Raw genomic sequence first — 21,390 nt, 5'->3', positions numbered from 1 at the left:
AGTGTGACGTGTTTCCCAGTTACAATTTACAGCTTCTGGGGTAAATGGAATGTAGCATTACTCCCCATACATACAAATATAGCTGTCCATCAGCAAAGAATTATAAATCCACCTTCCAGGTTCACTTAACACTATCACAACATTCCACTACTGTCTTTGTGTGAAAATAATTTTCTATTGACTTTAGTTTCATGCAGCAGTGATGAATAGTTGTGGTGTAGAGGACAAGCAGAACTGTGATCCCTCATGTGTTAGTAACTGGAAAAACCTCAGTCTTGTCCTCCCCCTTTGAGTGGAAGACAATCCTGCTTTCTTGGAAACCCCGGACTGTTATTTTTAGAGTACTAATGTACTTTTTGAAAACAAAGGCAGTTGTTACTGGCAGAAATTTTGAAACATTTTTGCCAAAAACTGGCAATTTGTAGAAATAGCAGTCATTTTTAGCTTCCAGCTACTTAAGGCTGATGAAAGACAAGCTGATATCTGTGCATCTTCTGGCACATGTATGCACGCACGCACACACACACACACACACGGATGAACAACCACATAATTTCATTCAGCAGTTTGACAGTCTGTGTAATTAAGGTTGAAGTGAATATCCACACTAACTTAAATCTTCATTTCAACATCTAATTTACTTGGTTATCTTATGCAATCTGACAAGTGGTTTGTGTGTGTGTCTGTGTGTGTGTTACGATTGTTATTCATGGCCAGGCTGCAATCTGTTGAAGACATAATGAGACATCAGAGTTAAGGCTTTGAACATTTTCCATTTCTTCTTTAAGAGTTAATTAATTCACTGTAAGCTTATTAAATGTTTTGTGAAAGTCTGGACGTCAGAAAGTTTGATCTCATTTGCGTCTAGTTTGACAGTTAAACACGTGTTTTATCAAATCACAGTGTGGGAGCAGATTAATTTTTCTGTACACCGGGTCATCTAACATAGTCCTTCAAAATTCAACATGGCAACGACTCTGGTCTCATTCAAGTCAACAAGGGGGTTGTTAAGCCTGAGCCATGGTTATCCTTTTATATTGATCACATATGCATTTGTCCCCCATCATTATGTCTGTCTGAAAGGGGTGAGACTATGTGGGTTTTTATTTGGAATTTATATACATTAGTGGTGTCATGGGACACAGAAGTCATGGTTCGGTTCATATTTGTTGTTAGACTTCACGGTTCAGTGCAAGTTTGGTTTTTGCTTACAGCAGCTGTAATCAGTGAGCAGCATGTGAGCTGCTGTCTGCCACCAACACTGAGACATAGTGTAAATGTAAACTTTCTTTTTTCATTAAACATTTAGAAATTGTATTCCATCTCTTATCATTCACATTGTGTTTTGTTTTTGTTTTTTTGTTTGTTTTTATGTCATGTCATGTGTGGAGCCAGACTGCCTTCAAAATTTTGTCAATTTAAGATAGTTTTACTTTTGTGCAAATTAGGGTATGTTATAAAACCTCACTTTGTACAGATTTTAAATCACTGTGCACAGTGTGATTATTCAGTTAATTTCTCATCTGTGAAATTGTGCACTAATTCATACAACACATCAGCTTTTATGCTTCCTGCTCCCCATTTTTGCCGTGTTTCATCACAGCATTTGACTGCATCATATAGTGTGTTTCCCTTATTAATACGCACACAGAATAATGTCACCTGCGTTGGTACATGCACACAGCTTCTTGGCTCCTCTGAGCCTGAAGGATGGCCATAATTTATGCCCATAATGTCTTAGGGCTGGACACTTTAGACAAGCACTCACAAAAGACACTTGCTTCAACTGTGCTTCAATATCATTGGCTGAGAGACTGGCCAGACTGTTGAGATGCCCTCTGCAACAGTGGTCTCCAATTCCCATAAGCGCCCACATGCTGAGGCCCTTACTACTACAGCAAAAAAGAGTAGCCATGACCTGGTCTTGTCTGCTAAGGTCGACACACTAGCCTCTGAATTTGCCCCGAATAAGTCATTATTCTTGAGTCTGCAACCTCCTGTGGCTTCAGCTATTCCTATCACACAGCAGTTAGCACCTTCCTGTGAATATAGTGAGGAGGAGCTGATTCCCCCCACTACCAGCCAGCATGATGAGGATGCTATGTGTATCACAGCATCTGAATTATTTAGTGTGGGCCAGACAGGTCAATTTGATTGCCAAGAAGATGGGTGCTGTTCCCCTCTTCCTTCTGTAATGTACTTCCCACATTTTAGATGTAGGCTGTCCTCAGGAGTCAGAGTCTGGGTTGTCCTGTGTTGTAGCACCCGCTGATGCTGCACAACCAGAGATCCATTGCCCATGGCCTTGGTGTAGGGTCACTGATGAGCTCTTTACCAAGAGGTATGACACAGCAGCTGAAATTTGTTATCTAAGGAACTCCCTATCTCACCTTGCCCTTGCACTCTCACAGTCTCTCCAGGATGCTGGCGCTGACAGTGAAACACAGAGCCTGAGCAATGCTTTGCTCCAGGCTTTCGCCTACATGTCATGAGAGCTTGGCAAGTTAATGTCCACCCTGAACATTGTCTGATGCGTGGTTGTCTCAATCCCCACTGTTTGAGGCATGCAGGGATTCACTACGCATCCTGCCTGTGGTCCCAGGCCAGGTTTTCGGCCTGCAGCACAGCTGACCTGGGAGCGTGCTGTTTAGGCATATAAGTCTTGCCAGCAATTTGCCAAAATACAGCGAACTCCCAGGCACCAGCCAAAGCACGCAGGTGGCTTCTGCCCTACAGCCAGAGTTCCATATTTCCATGTAAATTGACATGCTTCCTGGGGTCAGGGTCAGGCTCATCAGCCCTCCCAACAGTCTACCTTTCGGCCACTTACAGGTAAGCCTCCCAGAAATGACCGGCGGGGCCGAAAGGACCGTCATAACCAGCCCTCGAAATCATCAAGTGTCCATAGCAGTTGGGTTTGACGCCCAGTACAAGGCCACCGGTCATTTTTCTCAGAAACAGCGCAACTGGTGGCGGGCCTTGGTCTCAGACCAGTGGGTGCTTTTTACAATGGTCAGGGGCTACAATATTCAGTTCATTCATTGTCCTCCACAAGTTCACTGAGGTAAAAGTTTTGGTTGTTACAGACCCAGACAGGTCTTGTTTTCATACAGGAAATTTTAGAGCTTCTGAAGAAAGGAGCCATGGAACAGGTTCAGAGTTCAGATCAGTTAAGAGGGCTCTATTCAATTTATGTTCTTGTTCCAAAAAAGAATGGTGATTTCCATCCTATTTTTGACCTCAGAAATTTAAATCAATATTTAAAGGTACTGTGTTTTCACATGCTCCGCACGACATACATTTTTCAGGTGATTTAGTAAGGGGCCTGGTTTACCAGTGTGGACCGGAAGGATGCTTATTTACACATTCCGGTGGCAGCTCACCATAGGCAGTACCTCCAGTTTGCCTTCAAGGGGCGGGCATACCAGTTCCGAGTCTTACCATTCGGACTCTCCCTCACTACACGTATGTTCACCATGTGCATAACTGTGCTGCAGATTTGCTCTCATGACAGAAACTGCAATCAGGCGAGTGATGACTGAACCCTGATGGTCTGGGAGATGTATGGCAAGGCGGAAGTTGATCTGTTTAATTTAAACACCACAACACACTGTCACCTGTGGTTCTCTGTCTCAGAACTGAACAGCCCCCTAGACCAAGATGCTCTGGCTCACCCTTGGTCGGGCTGTCTCCTATATGTGTTTCCTTTTCTTCTGTTGATGATGCTTACACTACACAGGATATGCATGAATGCATGAGCAATCATGCAGTGTTGGTGGTAGCCCCATACTGGCCGGGCAGGACATGGTTCCCCATGATGCTAATGCTCCTCAGCAGGGAGCCATGGCCTCTCCCTCAGAGGAGGGATCTTTTGCACAGTTGGAGGTAAGCATTTGGCATCCTCACCCAGAACATCTTCAGCTGTATGTGTGGCTCCTGAAGGGCCAGACTCCATCCTGAACTTTTGTGATCAAGCTGTTGTACAGACTGTGCTGAATGCCTGTGCACCCTCCACTATGGCAATATGTGACAATAGTTGGAAGCCTTTTAACTGTTGGTGCAGTACACAGGGTGTTGACCCAGAGCGAAGCAGAAGCTGGGGACCTCCAACTAAGAGTCACAGCAGTGCTGAACAGTGCTAAGCCTCCTCCGTCCAACATCACAGGAGAAGAACGGAAAGCTTTGTCAGCACTGCAAAAGGACCAAAGTATCCGTATCCTGCCAGCGGATAAAGGCAGATGCACGGTGGTCCTGAACACATCGGAGTACGAGGCCAAGATCAACAACTTGCTCAGGGACTCCAACACATACGAACGTCTGAAGAGAGACCCCACGAGCGGCTATAAGAAGAAAATCATTAGCTACCTCCAAAACCTGGAGAAAGAGGGACTCATCGACAGGCAGACATACTACAGACTGTACCCTGGGGACGCCACTCCATGCATCTATGGACTGCCCAAAATCCACAAACAGGACGTGCCACTCAGGCCTATTGTATGTAGCACAGATTCCATCACATACAATTTGGCCAAGTACCTCAAGTGGATTTTGGCTCCTCTAGTGGGTAACTCAGACCACCATGTGGAGAACACACAAGATTTTGTGAACAAGATCAAGGACCTACAGCTGGAGGCAGATGAAACTATGGTGTGATTTGATGTGACATCATTGTTCACCTGCATCCCCGCTGCTGAGGCCGTCTCAGCTGTGAGGCAGATACTGCTGGAGGATGTGTCTCTACTTGAAAGGACCAAACTCACACCAGACCACATCTGCCAACTCTTGGAGATCTGTCTCAACACCACGTATTTCCTGTTTAGGGGGAATTACTACAGGCAGATTCATGGTTGTGCGATGGGGTCTCCGGTATCCCCCATTGTGGCCAATATGTACATGAAGCGAGTGGAGAAGACAGCTTTGACATCTTTCACGGGATCTCTCCCAGTCACTGGTTCAGATATGTTGATGACACATGGGTCAAAATCAAGCAACAGCAAGTTGAGGACTTTACAGAACACATCAACTCGGTGGACGCCAATATCAAGTTCACAAGTGAGGATGCCAGAAACAACCATTTACCCTTCCTGGACTGTGATGTTACGATTGGAGAGAACAGGCAGCTCCAGACAGGGGTTTACAGAAAACCAACTCACACTGACCAATATCTGCTGTTCGGCTCAAACCACCCCCTTGAACACAAGCTCGGGGTGATCAGGACGCTTCAACACAGAGCCCTACAGGTGCCCACAACTGCAGAGGGAAGGGCTAAAGAACAACAACGTGTCCAGAAAGCCCTCACAGTATGTGGGTACCCACGATGGTCCCTGGACAAAGTGCAGAAGTCCCAGAGAACAAAGAGACCAGATAGACAGGAGACGGAGACAAGAAGAAGAGGAGTGTCTCTCCCTTATTTAGCAGGAGTAGGGGAAAAACTACAGAGGATCTTCAGACAGCACAAAATCCCAGTTTACTTTTAACCGGTTAACACCTTGAGACAGAAATTAGTTCACCCTAAGGACATGATCCCTAATTACAAACAGAGCAATGTAGTGTATTCTATCAGATGTCAGGAAAACTGTAACGAACACTACATAGGTGAAACAAAGCAACCTTTACACAAAAGCCTATACCAGCACCGCAGAGAGGGCGCCAGTGGACCTCAGTCTGCGGTTCACCTCCACCTTAAAGACACTAACCACACGTTTGAGGACAAGGAAGTTAAAATATTAGCCAAAGAGAAGAAATGGTTTGAGAGAGGGGTCAAGGAGGCATTCTTTGTGAAACGTTTGAAACCCAGCCTTAACCGGGGAGGGGGTCTGAGACACACTTTATCCCCTGTTTACAATGGGGTACTCAGGTCAAAGGAGTTTCAGTCTTTTGTTCATGGTAATGAGTCATTCACGTCATCAAGGGAGCCATCAGAAAGGCATCCATCTCATCATTAGAGGGACAGCTGTCCTGCCATTAGGTGTGCTAACTAGAGCACAATAGTTGCTAATTAGAGCTATTGTTTAGTCACTAGCCTATAGCAGTCTGCCTCTCAGTAGGAGGGGTCTGGTTAGGTTTAAAACTCCAGCTTTTGTTGGCTTCTGTTTTATTCTTCTCTACAAGAGTCAGACAGAAGTCAGACTTCCAGAGCAAGAATTTTAGATGAGGAAGCTTCTGCGATTTGAAGCAAAACGTCCTCACGTCAAGCAACCCAGTCCAGTCGAAGATTCAAGCTTCTCTACTATATGGTTCAATACTAATACATGTATTAGTATACACCCCTAATATATATGTATAAGTACAATCAGGTTCATAAGTATTTGTGCAGCAACACCATTTTTCTTTGCAACATCTTGAAAAAATCATGATGTAGAGACTTTAAGCTCTAAGTCAAGGGGTTTAACACAAACATTGCATTGACATGTAGGAAATTCATCCATTTGTACACACAGCGCCTTCATTTTCAGAGGCTATATGTAATTGTACAAGCAAAACTGAGGATTGTTTTTAATATAAATCATCACTTTTACAGCTAGTTTTTTGTTTTTTGACAGTCAAGGGATGTCTACTCGAGCATTTCCAAATTACTGTACAGTAGAACTTGCATATAATGCATTTAGTTGGACCAATGAATTTTGTTCATTGTAATCGAAATCCACTATAAAACGGACAAAATCCACAATATGTATAAAATGGACAAAATCTGCTATATGTATATAATGGACAAAATACTTTATGTGTATAAAATGGACAAAATCAATAAAATGGACAAAATCCTTTATGTGTATAAAACCGACAAAATTCGTTACATGTATGTAACAGATTTGTTACATTGAGAAGGCGCCGAACGATCCACAGGGAATCCCCAGTACCAATTAGGCTTACGTATTTCATCGATAGGGACCTGCCTCGTTTAATGGGTGGGTCAAAACTTCGTCTGAAAAAAAAAGTGTCGCAGCTACGTGAGCTGCTAGCTGGGCTGTTGCGTTCACTGCGTGTCTGTCAGTTCAAAGTGTCAGCGATTATCGCCTCTTTCCTGCTTAAAATGGCCTTGTTTCTGCTTAAAACTTACTTTAGAATGATTTAAGTGGTTTTACCTTGTCATCTGATGGTTAATAATCTCATTAATCCATTTGATCCCTTTGGGTGAAGAGACTCTTTCTCAGACGAGCTGTTGACACTCCGAAATGACGCATGCGCAGTGGAGGCAGGGCAGACCAATTTTTATGGGGGACCATTCTTAAAAGATTACATTTGATTGAGTAACTGTTTTTTCTTAGTCCGCTGCAGAGTAGTACTTTAAAATCCTAAAGCCTGATTTATGCTTCTCTAGCTCTGTAACTCTGTGGACATGCAATGCCATTCACATGCGTGTGACCCTGTTAAAATTCTCTGCCGCATCTATATGCAATTTTCCACAGGAACAGTGGCTTTTTCTGGATCAATTTGCCCCTCGCCAAGCTCCACTTATACAATCATCAACCTTCAAACCAACAGCATGGTATGTTAAGGCTGGGCTGACCTAAGATTCATATTGCAGTATAAACTGAATATGGGATATGTGTGAAACTTAACACCATATTACAGTACAGGCAGCAAGCAGCATTTTGTTAATAATCACCGGCCTTGAATAAAAGTCTACCTCATTTAGGTGCCGGGTCTGAGCACTGTTTGAAAAAAATAAATGCCCTCTTTTAATCATGGAAATACCACTTTCCTGGCATCGGCGAGTGTCAGCACTGCACTGCACTTCATTTCGTACCTGTGTTGCAGCTGGGCATGCCCTGGTCTGTCCGGTACATGAGAGGGATTTTTAATGGGAATACATTGAAATTGGACGGGACGTTTTGTCCGATGTGAGCAAAAATCCGTTATACAAAATCCAGTTTATATGGTGTTTATTACATTGAAAACCATACAAAAGCATTGGGACTTTTGCTTTTTTCCGGTTAGTGCAGGGGTGCCCAACCAAGATCTATTTTTAAAGTTGAAAGTGTATTGAGATCTACCAAGCCATATTGAAAACTATATGTTTTAACCAGCCTGTTAAAACATATGGTTTGGGGCTATTAGGGGCCAGTATGGGGCTATTATTTTCAAGCGTAGCCACAATATATTGTAGCTATGCTTCTGCAGATTCCTGGCCCGAACAGAACATGCAATATTGTTTGCAAGAAGACCATGGATTTGATTCCCACCTGTGGCCTTTCTGTGTGGAGTTTGAAGTTCTTTCCGTGTCTACGTGGGTTCCCTCCTCACACCAGTTTCCTCCCACATCTAAAGACATGCATGTTAGCTGAATTGGAAACTTAAAAATTGTCCAGGTCTCCCTTGCAAAAGAGATCTCCATCTCAATGAGACTAACCTGGTTAAAAAATAAAGCTTTGTATGAACATGTCTGAAGTTCAGTTGCTGACAACATTGTTAAAACATCGGCTAACTGCTGCTGACGAAGACATATTTGCACCGTTTGAAAGAACGATAGCGGAGTATGAAGACGAAATTTGCCGTTTAAAAGAAGAAAACAAACTACTTAAACTGCTGGATGCTGTTTTCAAACCCGAAGTTCGCCTATACAGAGCAGGTGCAGCTCCATCCAGAGATGGGTGTTGTATTTGTGTTGGCGACCCTCCTGTCCTGTGCGCCAACAACATTTCTTGTATATTCGTCCGTGAATTGTTCTGTGAATTGTTCTGTAATTTATGTTTGTACCATGGCCCAAGCAGAGGGTCACCCCCTTGAGTCTGGTCTGCTTGAGGTTTCTTCCTCAGAGGGAGTTTTTCCTTACCACTGTTGCTCTGGGGGTTGGTAAGGTTAGACCTTACCTGTGTGAAGCGCTTTGAGGCAACTCTGTTGTGATTTGCCGCTATATAAATGAAAATAAATTGAAAAATTGAAATAAAAAACAGGTTAAATAAAATAAAAAAATAAAATCACACCTTTCATATTTACAGACCATTTTTCTGCTAGCTGAGTTTTCAATTCCTGGACTTTTCGGGCTTGCAGAGGTGATTTAGCTGGGAAGTTTGTGGCTTGTTTTGAAATGCCACTCCATATTTCCTTTCTTCAGTAAAGCCACATTTGCATTGCAGGTAAGACAGATGGATTTGGCATTTGAATAAACGAAAAAATAATCCTTCTCCCACTCGGAAAATAAGTTTTCAATTTTTTTTTAGCATTAGCTCACTCTTCTATGGCATTTCTTTTTCTTCTTCTCCTTCTTTGGAGTTTTATGGCAGCTGACATTCTTATTGGCGCATTGCTGCCACCTTCTGCATTAGTCATATTATTGCAGCACTAAATCCTCTCGCTAAGTCCACAGTTTTTAAAATTTTTTTTCATGCGGTCGACTAGAACCCAGCCCGCCATCGACCAGTTGGGCACACCAGGGTTAGTGCAAGTATCCGGTTTATACGATGATGGTTTAGGCGAGTTTGACCATATATGTCTTGAACTTCATTTACATATATCATGACAAATCAGATGGTATGTGGTATGTTCTTCAAGCTCTCTAGAAGGTATGTAAAATCATGCTGCTTTGTGATTTCTGCCAGTGTTGAAAAAAATGAATTAACATCGTCATTAATGAAGCATTCAATGATCTGACTATTTCTTCCCCTTCATCTCATCTCTTTCTCTTCTTTGTCCATTCCTTTCAGATGATGGTTCAGTGCAGAGTTCAGGCCGGGAAACCCCAGCAAGTAATTCTTCCCACCAGGGAGTGGGTGATCAACTTGATGGAAAGGCAAAAAAAGAGAAGAAAAAGAAAGCAAAAACAAAGAAGAAAGAGAAGAAGTTGAAAAGCAAGGAGACAAAGAAAATAGAGGAACCAGAAGAGGCAGAAAAGAAGAATAAGAAAAAAGGCTTTGGTTTGCTGAGGTGAGTGAATGTATTTCTCTATATTTCTACCCAAAGTCTGGTCTCTGTAGATCTGTAGCTTCCTGACTGTATTCACCACTGATCTTTATACACTGGATTGGACGGCACTATGTTCACGCTCACATTACACATTTAATCACACCATGTGGTATATATACGAGGTCTGTTAGAAAACTATCCGACCTTTTTATTTTTTTGCAAAAACCATATGGATTTGAATCACGTGTGATTGCATCAGCCACGCTTGAACCTTCGTGCGCATGCATGAGTTTTTTCACGCCTGTCGGTTGCGTCAATCGCCTGTGAGCACGCTTTGAGTGAGCACTGGTCCTCCCCCCTCGTCAGATTTTCATTGTGAGGAAAATGTCTGAACGACTGGAGCAGCAATGCATCAAATTTTTCCAGAAACTGTGAGAGACAGCCAGGTGGACACCATTTGGAAAGTTCAGATGGCTTTCAGGGACGATTTTATGGGTATCACACAGATTAAGGAGTGGTACAGCCGGTTTAAAGACGGCACACAATGGCGGAGGGCGTGCCGTGCTCCGAGCGGCGATCGACAGGCTGAAACGACCAGATCATTTCCAAACTGAATGCTGTGTTGATCCGGGACGTCGTCTGACTACCAGAGAAATTGCAGAAGAGGTGGACATCAGCACTTTTGTGGCACATTCCACTGTTACAGGAGATTTTGTAATGAAAGACGTGCAGAGGAATTTGCGCGTCGGGATGGAGCCGCAGTGGTGCACAACAAAAAGCACGTCCGTGTTGGAAGTCTCACAGGACAAGTTGTGACATGCCCAGCTGTTACACAATTTCTCGGATACTCACTCGACTGAAAAGCCACCGAAAGCCGTCTGAATTTTCCGAATGGTTTCCAACACGGACATGCTTTTTGTTGTGCGCCATTGCGGCTCCATCCCGACGCGTGAATTCCTCCGCATGTCTTTCATTACAAAATCTCCTGTAACAGTGGAATGTGCCACAAAAGTGCTGATGTCCACCTCTTATGCAATTTCGCTGGTAGTCAAGACGACATCCCGGATCAACACAGCGTTCACTTTGGAAATGATCTGGTCGTTTCAGCCTGTCGATGGCCGCTCGGAGTGCGGCGAGCCCTCCGCCGCTGTGGGCCGTCTTTAATCCGGTTGTAATGCTCCTTAATCTGTGTGACGCCCAGAGTATCCTCACCAAAAGCCGTCTGAATCTTCCGAAAGGTTTCCACCTGGCTGTCTCTCACAGTTTCTGGAAAAATTTGATTCAGCGCTGCTCCAATCGCTCAGCCATTTCCCTGACAATGAAAATCCGACGGGGGGGGGGGACCAGTGCTCACTCAAAGCCTGCCCACAGGCGAATGACGCAACCAACAGGCATGAAAAAACTCACACATGCGCACGAAGGTTCAAGCTTGGCTGATGCAAGCGCACATGATTCAAATCCATATAGTTTTTTAAAAAAATAAAAAGGTCGGATAGTTTTCTAACAGACCTCGTAGAAAACACTTGGGTGGGTGGGGCTTTCTTCAGGCTGGACAGGAGATGTAGGTGGAGATTCTTGAGGCTCATCACGAAAACAAAACAGAAATAAGTTACTTTGTGTATCTTGTAATACCTCTCATACTATTATTATATTATAACAATATCACATTTACAGTGTAATCTCACAAAGACAAATCAGCAAAATTACTGACTTCATCCCCCAGGGGCCACACCTAAGTACCCCCCCCCCCCCCAGGCCAAAGGTGTGAAAAAGTGGCACAGACAGGAATAAAGGAGCTCCAAGTAAACTCCCACAGTAAAACAACAATCTTAGCTTTTACAGTTAGTACACATACATTACAGTATGTGTGCATACTAGTGTAGAATCACTAAAATGTGAGTTTCATATAGTCTGTTCACATAAGTGCATAGATGCACATGTTCATATTGTTTACACTGCTGAGCAGGGGAAAACTGCATATTCTCCAACAACAAAAAAAACATACACTCAAAACAACATAATGCACTGCTGTTTATCACAATTTACTACAGATATAATAGTTTTACTGCACTTCTTATTACCTAATAATTTGGATACTCACTTCTCAACTGGATCCAAACGCACAAGATAGTCCAGCTCCTCATCGGTGTAAAAAATCTCCTCACCGGATGAGCCTGACTCGACATCGCTGTCGTCAAAAATCTGCTGCAAAGCTTCCTGGACGGTGAAAGTTTTCTTTGCCATTCTTGCTTCTTTCCAGAAAAAGTATATCAGATGGTTGCACGCAGCTCTGCGCGTAAAGGCACTGGGGCGCATGGAGACGCTTCCTTATTTTATCAAAGCAACCAAGTCCAGAGCCGTTTCTGGTTTGTGACGTCATTACCATCACCGTACTGTGTTTGTGCCATTCTGTAGTATATCTATTGTTTGTGCGGTGTACGTGCGTAATTGCGCACGATATACATGTACTTTGATATAGGCTCATTATTTTCATGATTTGATTGCATTTATAACCGTAAAAAGTGTCAGCTGAGTGACTACAAGCATACAGAGTCGAAGCAAATCATTCTCTTATTGACAAACAACCTTTGTCATGAGTATTTTGTGCTCTGATTGGGGAACCACACATCACGTGTAAGGCGCACGCTGCCATTGGACAAGCATTTTCAGAGCTTTAGAAACACAGGTTGGGGAGGGCCAAACTGGAAACCGGAGACATGGGCTGAAAGCTTGAAATCTCAACTTTATTCCGCAAAAAAGAGTAAGTTGATAGCGTCTAGGGATCAAAAGATACACGTAAAAATGTAAAGCAAACTTTCTGAGGTTGTATATGACCTTGTCGACCTCTGAGGGTTAATGCTGCCATCGTCAGAAGTATAAATAACCTTTGCCAAGGGCACTGACATAAGCCCATACATGACAGACCATGGCTTTTGCATTTGTTGCTGATAGCAGTCTCGATGGTCGTTTTTTGTTTTTGTTGTGAAACACACGCAGTCTATTTCTTTAAAAAATGATCTAGAGTACTGATTTCTATGAGCACAATACATGTTTCCACCTTGTGATTGTCTAACTCGGATGCCTCCAAGCCCAGAGAAGTCAAAGTTGCTTCCCTGCAAGGTTATCATGGGGCATCTTTTTTGCACAGCAAAGTTTGAAGTGGCATTTGTGAGTGTAACTCCTTATTGTAGTGTTTGAAAAAGGTTTCAAAACCTAATACCTTTCCCATGTGGTTATATCTGGTTTTGATGAATGACAATTCTTGGTGCAGTGCAGTCTGACAGATCAGAGGTCACGAGTGTTCAGCTTATGTTTTGTGCCCTTGCCCTGCATACACTGAAATTCTTCCAGATTGTTCAATGGTATTATGTACAGTAGGCTTAGAAACATTCAAATCGCTTTATTACTTCATTACTTACTTTCCCACTTTTTTGGAATGTGTTGCAGGCCTTAAATGCAGGAATGGGTGAATATAAATAAATGAAATGATGTTTACCTCACAAAACAAGAAATTTCTTTGGTTCATATTATCTGCATTGAAACAGAAGTCAAAGTACATGTAAGACTCCCTGTGGAGGGAGGGTTCATTACATCCAACTTTTTCTGATATGAAAATGGTTCGTTAAAAATATTTCTGGGTTTCACAGTAAAAAAAAAAACTAACTTATTTCTGATTTTAATTTTATGTTTTGGGGTGAATATTGGATCACTGTTTTAATGCAGTAAGTCAGAATGAAAGAAAAACTGTAAAGACACACAGGTGAGGTTGTGCTAAAGATATAACATCAAACAAGGCTAGGTAAACAGTTTTTTTAAGGTAAATTATGATTGTAAAACCAAAAGTAGTCAAAAACGCTTCAAAATACCCAAAACTCCAGAGGGTTAAGGAAGACCTACACCAATATAAGGATCATATGGAAAGTCCAACACACCATAAATGCAGCATGTTTATGCCATTATAAAGATGCTGCCTCACTCTGTAAATGGATTGGTGAAAAGAATTGTAATGTATAATGCACCAAATAACATCTACATTTTTCTACAGCTAACACAGAAGATGTGAGGCAGCCAACACTGAAACCATCCTTCAAGTCAACATTGTGTTACACTACTTTCACGTTCACTTTTCACAGCTTTGGGAATACTTATTTTGGATCTAAACAAACATGCGAGCAGATGACTAGATTTCTGTATTTTCGTAATGTATTGGGAGAATTTGGGTTTTGGCACATTATCTGGGATGGAGACATGTTTTGTCTTTTTCTGGTAAATTTCTGACTTTATCCCTGTAAATTCTGACTTTTTCTCACAATATTTAAACCCTCCCCTGGCCACCTGCATTTTTTTTTTATCAGTCTGCCATCATACAAACACACAAATCCAAATGCACAGTTAAAAGCATTCACCAGTGCATGTTTAAACAGGACTATGACTGTTATATTCATGTAATTTCTTAAATTTTCAAAAAGTATTGCCTGTAACAAAATACATTCCACAAATATAAGCATAATTCAGTTTGCTGAAGTTTTCAAGCACTTCCTTCCCTGATTTCCACTATTTTGTAGCAAGAAAAACAAAACAAAAAAACAAACAAATAACTTAATGTCCAAGCGTTCCTCTTGTTTTAAAGTACAAGCAAGAACACAGTGATGATTGGAGAATGTTTGCGTCCTGTCAATAGGCAGAAAATATCTTAGTCACACAACAATGAACAGTATGATTGATTCCATTGCTCCCTGATACAAATATGGCAACCACATTGCTATGCTTGGTCCGATGTGGTTCATTTCCAGCCCCAGCTGGAAATGTAGTTGCTCTTGTAATCAAACATTTGTAAAGCACTTTTACATGACACGCTTCAGAGTGCTTAACTGTACATACTTTAAAACACAAAAATTGAGTGATAAACTAGTTTATGAATCAAACGAAATTAGTCACAGGTGAGAATATGACAAAAATTGACATCCCAATCAACCACGATCACAGTGAGTTAAATAGAATAAAACCATCTCCTACTTATAACTATTTGAAAAATAAGTCTACACCATAACCCTTAAACTGACTGCTGTGCATTGTGCATCATTTGAGGCACCTTTAATGCGCTTAGATCTTTTGAAAACAATGAAAAGTTATCTTTTTACTCAGGTTGTTAAAATCATTTTATGATTTACACAGCTGAGGTATTAATTCGCAAACTGACCTATAGATAGTCAGTCCCTACTTCCATCCCACACGGGTTCTCCCCAACCTGCTCACATTTCCATCATGGTATGTGTAGTGTACTGGTTTTACACATGAACTTTATACTGCCATCCAACTTATTGAATTAATGGCCAAAATTACAGATGGATTTTGGGAAGATGGAAAAAAAATTGATCATCAAGAAGTCATCAACAAATACTGCGGTGTTCTTTAGAGGGTGAAGTACATGATGTTTAGAAAACAGAGAAAACACTTCTTATTCATAATGACTGATGATAAATGAGACATTGATGTTTTTCAAGTTGAACAAACTCATTCATTATCACAACGCGCACAAAGTGTCAATCAGTTGATGTGTTTCATCTGCTGTTGTCTGTGCTGAAGTTAAATATTGCAGTTTAATATTTTGTCACTTTTTGAAAATTGCTTATGTGTTCAGTGTTATTTGATGATCTAGCTAAAGCACCTTATATATATGTGTGTGTTTGTGTGTGTATCTGCAGCAGCTTGCACAGCTCTGTCTGTGCCTCTATGTGTGTCTGGTGTAGTGGGTGTCCGTGTGTGTAAGCCACCACCTCACTTGACATAAAACAGCAGCACACACCATCCATTACACCAATTAACTATTGAGCAAACTATATTAGTCTCATAAAAAGCTCACACAGGAGCAGTTTGGTCATGCTAATGTTAGATGTTAGCATCTCACTATGTAACATATGTTGTTTTAAACATACGTGAAGGTTTAAATCAGAAATGTGACACAGTAACAGAGAAAGCTGTGGAAAAGTAAAAGTAAACCCTTAGGGGTTCTGAAGGGTCGTAGATGCTCTGAAAAGCATTTTCCTGCATTCAGTACTTTAACATTTCCCATAATCCTCCTGTGCTTCCCAGAATGCACCGCGGCACCAGCAGAGTTCCGGGGTTTCAAAGCCATGTAAACAATGGCTAGTGAGGATGTGGATGAGGCCGATTCAGCGAGTTCACGAGCGATTATGATGATGTTGAGAGGGTTATCTAGGAGAGGTGTAGCGCCTGCGATGAACTTCTGCCATGCCCCAATGTTGTCTTGTTGTCCATACTTCACGAGGTGTGTTTACATTGTGCCCTAAACTGGAAGTCTGTTGAACCTGACCTCTCCCGTGAGTTATGGACCGCGAGACAGCAAATTGTAGCGCAATAAATTTAATATATTTTATGATACTTTCATGAGAAGTGAAATAAGGCACATCATGTAAATCCAACCATCCATCCATTTTTTATACCCACTTACTCCAATTATGGGTTACGGGGGCCTGGAGCCTATCCCAGCAGTCACAGGGTGTGAGGCACGTTACACCCTGGACAGGACGGTAGTCTGTCGCAGGGCCACATACGAGGTCTGTTAGAAAAGTATCGGACCTTTTTATTTTTTGCAAAAACCTGATGGATTTGAATCACGTGTGCCTGCATCAGCAAACCTTGAACCTTCATGCGCATGCATGAATTTTTTCACGCCTGTCGATTGCATTATTTGCTGGTAAGCAGCCTTCGTGTGAGGACATGCGTAGTGCGCTTGGTGGATTTTCATTGCGAGGAAAAAGACGGAACGACTGGAGCAGCGCCACATCAAATTTTGCCAGAAACTGGGCGACAGCCAGGTGGAAACCATTCGGATGATTCAGACGGCTTTCGATGACAATGCTATGGGCATCACACAGATTAAGGAGCGGTACAACTGGTTTAAAGACGTCCGCACAACGGTGGAGAGCGAGCCACGCTCCGGTCGGCTACCAACATGCTGAAATGACCAGATCATTTCCAAAGTGAACGCTGTGGTGATGTGGGACCGTCGTGTGACTATCCGAGAAATTGCGGAAGAGGTGGACATCAGCACTTTTTCGGCACATTCCATTGTGACACAGATTTGGCCATGAAAAGAGTGGCGGTGAAATTCATGCCGAACGTTTCAGCACGAAGCTGCTGACGGCGGAGCAAAAGCACCTTCGTGTTGAAGTCTCTCATGCTGTGACATGCCCACCTCTTCCACAATTTCTTGGATAGTCACATGACTGAAAAGTTGCCGAAAGCCGTCTACAACCATACACCCTTCGGCCTCAGGGTGTATGGTTTTATCATATACCTATAAATACCTATCATACGAGGTCTATTAGAAAAGTATCCAACATTATTTTTTTCAAAAACCATATGGATTTGAATCATGTGTGATTACATCAGACATGCTTGAACCCTCGTGGGCATGCAAGAGTTTTTTCACGCCTCTCGGTTGCGTCATTCGCCTGTGGGCAGTCTTTGAGTGAGGAGTGGCCCACCCTCTCATCGATTTTTTCATTGTTTAGGAATGGCTCAGAGACTGCTGCTTTGTTTGATCAAACTTTTTTCAAAACTGTAAGGCACAACTGAGTGGACACCATTTGATAAATTCAGCTGGTTTTCGGTAAAAATTTTAATGGCTGATGAGAGATTTTGGTCTGTAAGTGTCGCTTTAAGGATGGCCCACGGCGTCTGATGGCGATCTGCGCTCCGAGGCGGCGGCGTCTCGCTGTTTCAAGCTGAAAACTTCCACATTTCAGGCTCTGTTCACCCAGGTCGTCGTCAGAGAACAGAGAAGTTTCAGAAGAAGTCGGCATGAGGAGTTTATGTGGACATTCCACTGTTAAAGGAGATTTTGTAATGAAAGAACGTGCGGGCAGATTCGCATGTCGGGCCGGACCCAACCGCGGGGGTCGCGACAGGAAAAACACCTCCGTGTTGGAAATCTTAACGGACAAGTTGGAACATGCCCAGCTGTTAAACAATTTCTCAGCTACTCACTTGTTGAAAGCCATCAAAAGCCGCCTGAATTTTACAAATGGTTTTCAACACGGAGGTGTTTTTCCTGTCGCGGCGCAGACGGATTTGCGGCGGCGTCACGGAACCGACTCGGCAAATTTGCCCGCATGTTCTTTCATTACAAAATCTCCTTTAACAGTGGAATGTCCGCATAAACTCCTAATACCGACTTCTTCTGAAACTTCTCTGTTCTCTGACGACGTCCTGGGTGAACAGAGCCTTAAATTAGGAAGTTTTCAGCTCGAAGCAGCCAGACGGACGCCACCTCCGACCGCGCCGCGCCGATCCGCTTTGTGAGCTGTCCTTAAAGCGAAAGAAACTCCACAACCTCTCATCAGCCGAATTTCTCGAATAGTGTCCACTCGGATATCCCTCACAGGCCCTGAAAAAATTTTGATAAAGCAACGCGCGCCGTCTGTAGCAGCGTCTCAGACAAAGGATTTCAGCCGAGAGTGCTGGACCAGTGCTCACTCAAAGCCTGCCCACAGGCGGATGACGTCACCGACACGCGTGAAAAAACTCACGCATGCGCACAAGGGTTCAAGCATGTCTGGTGTAATCGCACGTGATTCAAATCCATATAGTTTTTTTTTTGTTGTTTTTTTTTTTTTTTTTTATAAAACTGCCGGTTAGTTTTCTAATAAACCTTGTATACCTATAAATGATAAATGTTGTTTGGTTTTCTGAAGGGTGTAAAAAGCCATATTCATTGGTGAACAACTTGATAATGATTTTATCATATACAGTGGTCCCTCGTTTATCGCGGGAGTTATGTTCTAAAAATAACCCACGATTGGCGAAATCTGCAAAGTAGCTAGCAAATTTATTTTCCCAAATTTTTCTTCTGTTCAGATCTGAAGGGAATCTGTACATCTTGAAGCCCTTGTTGTGTCTATTTGTGCATCCAAACGCACAACAACCCGGCGCTTTCAGTGAATAAATAAATATAATTGTTGGATTTACATGCAGACAGATTAACAACGAACGCTCTTTTGGACCCAAGATGGCACCATGAGTCACATGCGCCCTCCCCCCCCCAACTCTGTAGTCTGTAGTCTGTACGGTTCACCGATTACCTGTGATTTGTTACACCACTAAACTGTGGAAATCAATGATTCCACACAAATTTCACATCTGTGTTAAATCTGTCATTAATTAATGCTGTAAAGCACTCACCTTGGTCATGTCATCAAACACAGTCTGAAAATAAATTTAACACCTGTGAATTAATAATTTTAAAAAAATATCTGTTTCTTCTTTGTTTTTACTGACAGACTGCAAACTAGCTTTAGAGCTACATACCGCCCCCGACTGTATAGAAGTGTATGGAATCATGGTTCTAATTTTTGCAAGTCAGGACAATACAGAATGCAAAAAAAAAAAAGAAAAATAAAATAAAATGTACAATAAATATCTGAACTCTATTCAGAAACAAAACAGGTTTGATAGTTTTAGCACAATCTTGCAGCACTTTTAAAAACCTCAACAAGAGCGCTGTGTGAGTGCTGTAGTTTATTTGTACCCTAAAATGACCGCATTGATACGCTGATTCAAACTGTCCTTACTTTTTAAACGAAAACACTTACAATGTGGTAACTACTCTTCACACAGGCGACTTTATTATAAGCCACGGGTTACATCTTCTGTAAACTGAAGGTCACACTTTGTCAGTGCTCCAACCCATGACAAAAATACACCTTCTTTTCTCAGTTTGAAGTACTTTCACATGCTCACAAAGGCCACTCTTCAAATCCCTAGACCCTTTTCTTTCAGAGCTGCCTAAAATTATCTGTCAAAACTATTATGTGTGATTATGTTTAATGGTAGGATCTACAAAGTGACTGCAGCTAAGTGTTTTTAGGTACAAATTGAACATTTTGCCTGAATTCCTTCCATGTATCAAATGATGTTATTTTTTTCACCTTCATGATGAAATTGGATTTTTCTTGAACATTACGTAGATACACATCTTAAGAAAAACACTTGAATGCAATCTGATCTACAAAATGCATGTACAAAAGCAGTCTGTGTGAACCAAATGCTTGACTCAGATTTGATCATTATACCCCAGAACTGCATGTTATTTAAAGTGAAATACTGGTCAATTAAACTAATATGTATTAATGCCACCTAACTGAATAGGTTGAATGTGAGCTTTTACAGTGTACTTTAGTCTTTCTTTCAGTGAAACTACATCTTTTACTCACCTCTTTGTGCTTGTTGTTTCACATTCCTTTGGGGTTCACAGTTATGGAATTCTGTCATCAGTGAGTCATTTTACATCAGCGAGCAGGAAAACTCCCGTTTATGGCTTTAAAACTCTTTGTCATTAAGTGTAGTGAGAAGTCAGGTTGAGTTACCTGGAGACAAAGAAGGAGCATGTAAATCGATTAAAGATAGTGTACGTCTGCCGGCCTGTGCAAGGCCTTGACGAGGATAGATAGCATTTATCTTTCTGCAACATTTAATACCAGTCTGTCTACAAATTGTCTCTCTCTCGCTCACACACACACACACACACACACACACACACACACACACACACACACACACACACACACACACACACACACACACACACACACACACACACACACACACACACACACACACACACAGCAGCACACAAGATGTAGGTTTTGCTCTCAGTCTCTCAGTTATTTCTTACATGTTCATCATGGCAGAGTCGGCAAATAAGAGAGATAACAAAAACAGTGTGTGAGTGACTGTGAGTGACTATGTGTGTTTGAATGGGTGAAAGGGAGGCATCACAGCACTTTGAGCTTCTGCTTCAGATGGAAAAGTGTTACAGAAGGAAAACAAAAATGGGATTGTCAGTCAGTCAGGGTGTTAGATCATCCAAAAGTTCTGTCTCACAGAAAAAAACATAAGAGGATGTTCCTGCACTTAGTTTTCATTCACAAGGAATTTTGTACTATAAGTAAAAAAAATAAGAAAGAAGATCAGTACTTATGTTTATAGAAGTGTTTCGTGTTTCGTGAAGGTACCCAGTTAGTGTCAGGAGTTGTATCAGGAAGGACGTCTGCTGTAAAACTTGTCACATTAACATGCAAGATCCCTGTCAGATTTACTATGGGGACCCTGAAGAAAAAGGGAGAAGCCCAAATAACTTAGTTTTGTTTTGTGTGTGTGCGTGTGTGTGTGTGTGTTTGAAGAGTTCAGATGCAAAACCCAGTAAGTATTTTTTCTTTTAAATGGTGAAAAATGCAGTTGAAAATGGAGATTTGAAGGTAACCATATTCGGAAATGCACAGACTTTCATCAATGAAATGAAAACAGTTTGTTCAAATCCTTTCATATTTTGCACACTGATGGCCTGTTGGCCTCAACTAAAAAATTATGGTTTTGGAGATACTGGGTTTTGCATCTGAACTCTTCATAATTAAAGATCAAATTAAAGATCAAATGACAATGGCCATGGATAATTTTTTGGAATGTATTACAATTGAAATGGGTATGGAAAAAGGTAAAAATATAATTATTACTTGCATA

General features: G+C 42.0%; 1 protein-coding gene across 2 annotated transcripts in view; it reads left to right on the top strand.

The window, feature by feature from the left end:
* The window catches only part of LOC117524798 (partitioning defective 3 homolog B-like), an 830,560-nt gene that overhangs the window by 500,650 nt on the left and 308,520 nt on the right, over positions 1-21,390 (top strand). For both annotated transcript variants that reach the window (XM_034186621.1, XM_034186620.1), the window contains exon 19: positions 9,648-9,867. In XM_034186621.1, coding sequence (XP_034042512.1) covers positions 9,648-9,867 — 220 coding nt within the window. The remainder of the gene's footprint in view (positions 1-9,647; positions 9,868-21,390) is intronic.

This window comes from Thalassophryne amazonica, chromosome 14 (assembly GCF_902500255.1).
Source record: "Thalassophryne amazonica chromosome 14, fThaAma1.1, whole genome shotgun sequence".
Classification (NCBI taxonomy): Eukaryota; Metazoa; Chordata; class Actinopteri; order Batrachoidiformes; family Batrachoididae; genus Thalassophryne; species Thalassophryne amazonica.
Note: the sequence above shows the minus strand (reverse complement) of the source record. Positions and strands in the feature narration are given on the sequence as shown.